Source organism: Nomascus leucogenys, chromosome 13 (assembly GCF_006542625.1).
Source record: "Nomascus leucogenys isolate Asia chromosome 13, Asia_NLE_v1, whole genome shotgun sequence".
Taxonomy (NCBI): Eukaryota; Metazoa; Chordata; class Mammalia; order Primates; family Hylobatidae; genus Nomascus; species Nomascus leucogenys.
The window spans coordinates 13,150,953-13,155,583 of NC_044393.1; the positions used below are offsets into that span (position 1 = coordinate 13,150,953).

General features: G+C 46.8%; 1 protein-coding gene across 1 annotated transcript; it reads right to left on the reverse strand.

The window, feature by feature from the left end:
- Positions 1 to 1,347: 1,347 nt before the first annotated feature.
- MOCS3 (molybdenum cofactor synthesis 3) lies at positions 1,348 to 4,371 on the reverse strand. The gene has a single exon (XM_003252935.4). The coding sequence runs from the start codon at positions 4,347 to 4,349 to the stop codon at positions 2,967 to 2,969; it is 1,383 nt and encodes a 460-aa protein (XP_003252983.3). The 5' UTR covers positions 4,350 to 4,371; the 3' UTR covers positions 1,348 to 2,966.
- Between the last annotated feature and the right edge of the window lie 260 nt (positions 4,372 to 4,631).

The following is a 4,631-nucleotide window of genomic DNA, read 5'->3' on the forward strand; positions in this document are numbered from 1 at the left end:
TCACACCTGTAATCCCAGGCACTTTGGGAGGCTGAGGCGGGAGGGTTGCTTGAGCCCAGGAGTTTGAGATCAGCCTAGGCCACACATTCAGACCCCATTACTACAAAAAATTTTTTAAATTAAAAAATGGCTAGGCATGGTGGCACACAACTGTAATCCAAGCTACTTGAGAGGCTGAAGTGGGAGGATCACTTGTACCCAGGAGGTTGAGGCTGCAGTGAGCTGTGATCACAACACTACACTCCAGCCTGGGCAATGAGGCAAGACTTCATCTCAAAAAACAAATTATGTTCAAATCCTATCTCACAATAAAAACATAGCTACAATCCCCAGAGAAAACCAAATTTCAAATACTAACATACGCCAGGTGCAGTGACTCACACCTGTAATCCTAGCACTTTGGGAGGCTGAGGTGCATAGATCACCTGAGGTCTGGAGTTCAAGACCAGCCAGGCCAACATGGCGAAACCCCATCGCTACTAAAAATAGAAAAATTAGCCAGGTGTGGTGGCAGGTGCCTGTAATCCCAGCTACTCGGGAGGCTGAGGCATGGGAATCACTTGAACACGGGCAGTGGAGGTTGCAGTGAGCCGAGACTGTGCCACTGCACTCCAGCCTGGGGGATAGAGCGAGACTCTGTCTCCAAAACAACAACAAAAAACAAATACTGAAATAGATCTGGGTTGTGTACTGGGTATCTGTCATATTCTTAACAGCCCATCTTTTGAAAAATATTTCACTATTTGGGAAAATCCCACATCATGAGTTCTGTATTCCTATTGTAGATATCAAAACACAAATTCCCAGCCTCTCTTGCAGCTAAGATGTAGGCATGTAATTAGACTCTGCCTACCAGGCACCCTCCTAAGGCTTGACTCAGAAAAGAATAATGTAGTGACTCTGTTTCTCGACACATGGACTGTGGCTGAAGTGTTGGGCTTTCTGGGAGAGCAGGCGGGGCCACATCAAGTGAAACTGGTGAGACTACACTGGCGTTTCCTCCGGTACTCGACAGGGCAGCACAACATAGACACTGTTCTCCTAAGGCCAGTTTTGTGCATGATTTCGGGCATCATTCCTAGAAGTATAGCCTTGAATCTGTCCCCAAAATTCTCAAAAGCACCGCCTATCACTTTAGTAAACCCTCTTAACACTTAGCTAGTCAGCTTCTCTTGCCTGTCCCCAGTGACAACCAGGTTTGTAGGAACTACAACTGTCTATAACTTTAGGACGTCAGTCTTTAGAATATGAAATTGTTCCTGTGTCTCGCTATTTGTTTCCTACTATGTATCAGAATCAGGTGTCCCTGGAAGGAGATGAAAAACACAGGCCAGCCATCTTTGTTCCCCACTCCAGGTCACAGTCATTTACGTCCGTAACTCTTTGGGAGGAACAGTCATAGAGACCTGCTTCATCTTTATAACAGAAGGGTATGCCATACTTTAAGTATACCTGTTCAAAGAATTAGGTACAACGTTTCAGTTAAAAACTGATGACTAATTTTGAATTTGTTAAATACCACCCTCTTATAATAAAACAAGATTCTATACCACAAATTGCAAATTGGTAAGTAAATCTGGTCTGCAAAGGGTTTTTTCTGGCTTATAATACATTTATGCTTTAAAAAAATGGTTAACAGAGACACAAAGATTTTGTAGTTATATCTGTGATTTCTGCCACTCTTAAAAAACAGCAGCAGCAACTGATGATTACAAGCCTGCACGCAGCAACTGGTGAGGGAACAGGCCCTCTCCTGACAAGCCATTAGTTCAACTGGCCACTGATAGGCACTCACAAATCAAATTTTTACTTACAATGTTGTTGTCTATATTGGAAGTTGGGGAGACTACCTACTATTTTATGAAAATGTTAAGTAAACAAACATAAAAACATTTTACATTAGTATAAAATGCTGGAATAAAAAAACATTAAATCAAAAGAGAAAAGGCAAATTAAAGAGGGAGAGGCAAAGGGTTGGGACTTTGACTTGAAAATTCCAAAGCAAGTCAAACCATAGTATGCAATTTAAACAATGTTGTATGGGTGCAACATAAGGTGGACCCTGAAGCTAACTTTCTTCAGTAGCAATTTATAAGAGGCACTGACAGACTACAAAGGTGGTTTCCTTTATTTTGGTAAACTTTAAAGATCTTGGGCGGGTGTGGTGGCTCATGCCTGTAATCCCAGCACTTTGGGAGGTCGAGGCAAGCAGATCACGAGGTCAGGAGTTTGAGACCAGTCTGACAAACATGGTGAAATCCCCTCTGTACTAAAAATACAAAAATTACCCGGGCGTGGTGGCGTGCGCCTGTAATCCCAGCTACTCAGGAGGCCGAGGCAGGAGAGTCGCTTGAACGTGGGAGCCAGAGGTTGCAGTGAGCTGAGATCACACCACTGCACTCCAGCCTGGGCAACAGAGCGAGACTCCATCTCAAAAAAAAAAAAAAAATCTCATTTTGATACTAATTCAAAATGCCAAATAGAATGACCCCCTTTCTGAATAATTAAAACAATTTACATTTTAAACATGTATTTCTGTAGGATGTATTCTATCGTATGAAATATTAATAAGATCCAAGAATTTCTTAACTGAACAGTAAACAGATCCTAAGTATATAATCTGTGAAAATGATTTAGAAAGCATTTTGACTGGGGGAGGTGGAAAATAAGGACAGGTAAATGATCTGCAGTTTAAAATACAAAATCTTGTCACGTTACATCTCACATGTCCAAGACACCCTCCGTGTGCTAAAAAAAAAAAAGATGGTTCTCAGAAACAGTATAATCCATTAATAAGTCATCCAATACATAACAATTTTTAAAACTCCTTATAAAAAAGGAGTCCATGTATTCACAGATACTGTAGAATCCCCAACTCCTATGTATATTACTGAAAAATGCAAACAAGTGTATCTTTGAGGTATTATGGCAATCCACATCTTTCTCATCAGACTATACCAGTCACCTTAGTACTGTGGAAATGTTCCATCGATTTTGGCAGCCCAGGCCATGAGGCCCCCCACAACATCCCGAACTGTTAAAGGGTCTAACTCTTGAGCTGCTGATAAGGACTGGAGGATCTTCACGGCTTTCTGTGAGTCATTTCCCAGTTTGCAAATCACATAAATGGGGACAGCAGCCCCTTCTTGTGTGCCCTGCTTCCCTTCCCAGATTGCTTCTTTTAAGAGTTTCAGGCTCTCCGCATCCCTGCGTTCCAAATGTTTCAGAGGGATGTGTAGGGCATGAGGCAAACGACAAATGTCCACCTCCACCTGAGGCCTGACGTCCAGCAACAGGTGAGATGCCCCAGAATCCATAAGTTGCTTATAGTCGGTGACAGAAACACGCTCCTCTGGGCTCAGTAATTGCAGGGAGCGGCATTTATCAGTGGCTGAGGAGCCACAGAAGGCTTCATAGTCCAGCAGATCAGTTACAGTGGGCCGTTCCCCGCAAGCTGCACAGTCGAGCCTGCGGCTCCGCAGCCGAATACAGCGGAAATGCCCTCTCAGGGCATCAAAGAGCAACAAGCTGCCACTGTAAGAGGGGCCCAGACCCGCAGCGATTTTCAGCACTTCCAAGGCCTGCAGGCAGCCCAGGACCCCAGTTACGACACCGAGCACCCCGCCGTCCGCGCAGTTGGTCACTGTCTCCGCTGGGGGTGGTTGGGGGAATATGCAGCGATAGCAAGGCCCACCGTCATAATGGTAGACTGTGATTTGGCCCTCGAAGCGCAAGGCACTGGCAGACACAAGGGGCCGACCCGCCAGCACACATGCGTCATTAACCAGGTAGCGAGTGGGCACGTTGTCCGAGCAGTCAGCCACCACATCATATCGGCGGACCAGGTCTAGGGCAGTGGCTGGCGTAAGGGCCTGAGTGTATGGCACGCATTCCACTGCCGAATTGAGGCGACGCAGCGACGCGGCGGCCGAAAAGGCCTTGGCCTGGCCAGCCAGTGCCTCGCCATGCAGCACTTGGCGGGCCAGGTTGCTCATCTCTACCACGTCATAGTCCACAAGGCCAAGGCGGCCCACGCCGGCCGCTGCCAAGTACTGCGCTAGTGGACAGCCGAGCCCACCGCAGCCCACGATTAGCACGGACGCGGTCCCCAGGCGCAGCTGCCCGTGCACGCCCAGCTCGGGCAGCACTAGCTGCCGGCTATAGCGCAGAATCTCATCTCGGGACAGAGCGGCCTTCGGCGGAAGCGGCGACACCGGAACCAGCCGTTCTGGCTGCGGTTCCTGCTCAGCCAAAAGGGCCGACGCCAGCTTCTGCTTCAGCGAATTCAATTCCTCCTCACGTTGGGCAACTTCAGCTTGTAAGGCGAGTACCTCCTCCTGAGAAGCCATGGCGACCTCTTCCGGACGTTGTCGTGAAGGCATTTCCGCTTCCGGCTTCTGTCTCCTAGCGACTGGGATAAACTAAAAAACTTTATGGAGCTTGGGAAAAGGTGATGAATAGATAGTTACTTCCTGAAGAAACCTTCAGATTAAACTTTAAAGATGTATAAATCCAGAATATTTCTAGTTGAACCACACAATGCCCTAGAAGAACTAGCGATCAATCACACAGATCATCCCCCGCTTCTGAATTTGGTACGGTCCGACCCGTCCTTTTCCGCGCCGCATTAC

Coding starts and splice junctions, on each gene's coding strand:
- MOCS3 (XM_003252935.4), bottom strand. CDS start 4,349: ATGGCTTCTCAGGAGGAGGTACTCGCCTTACAAGCTGAAGTTGCCCAA.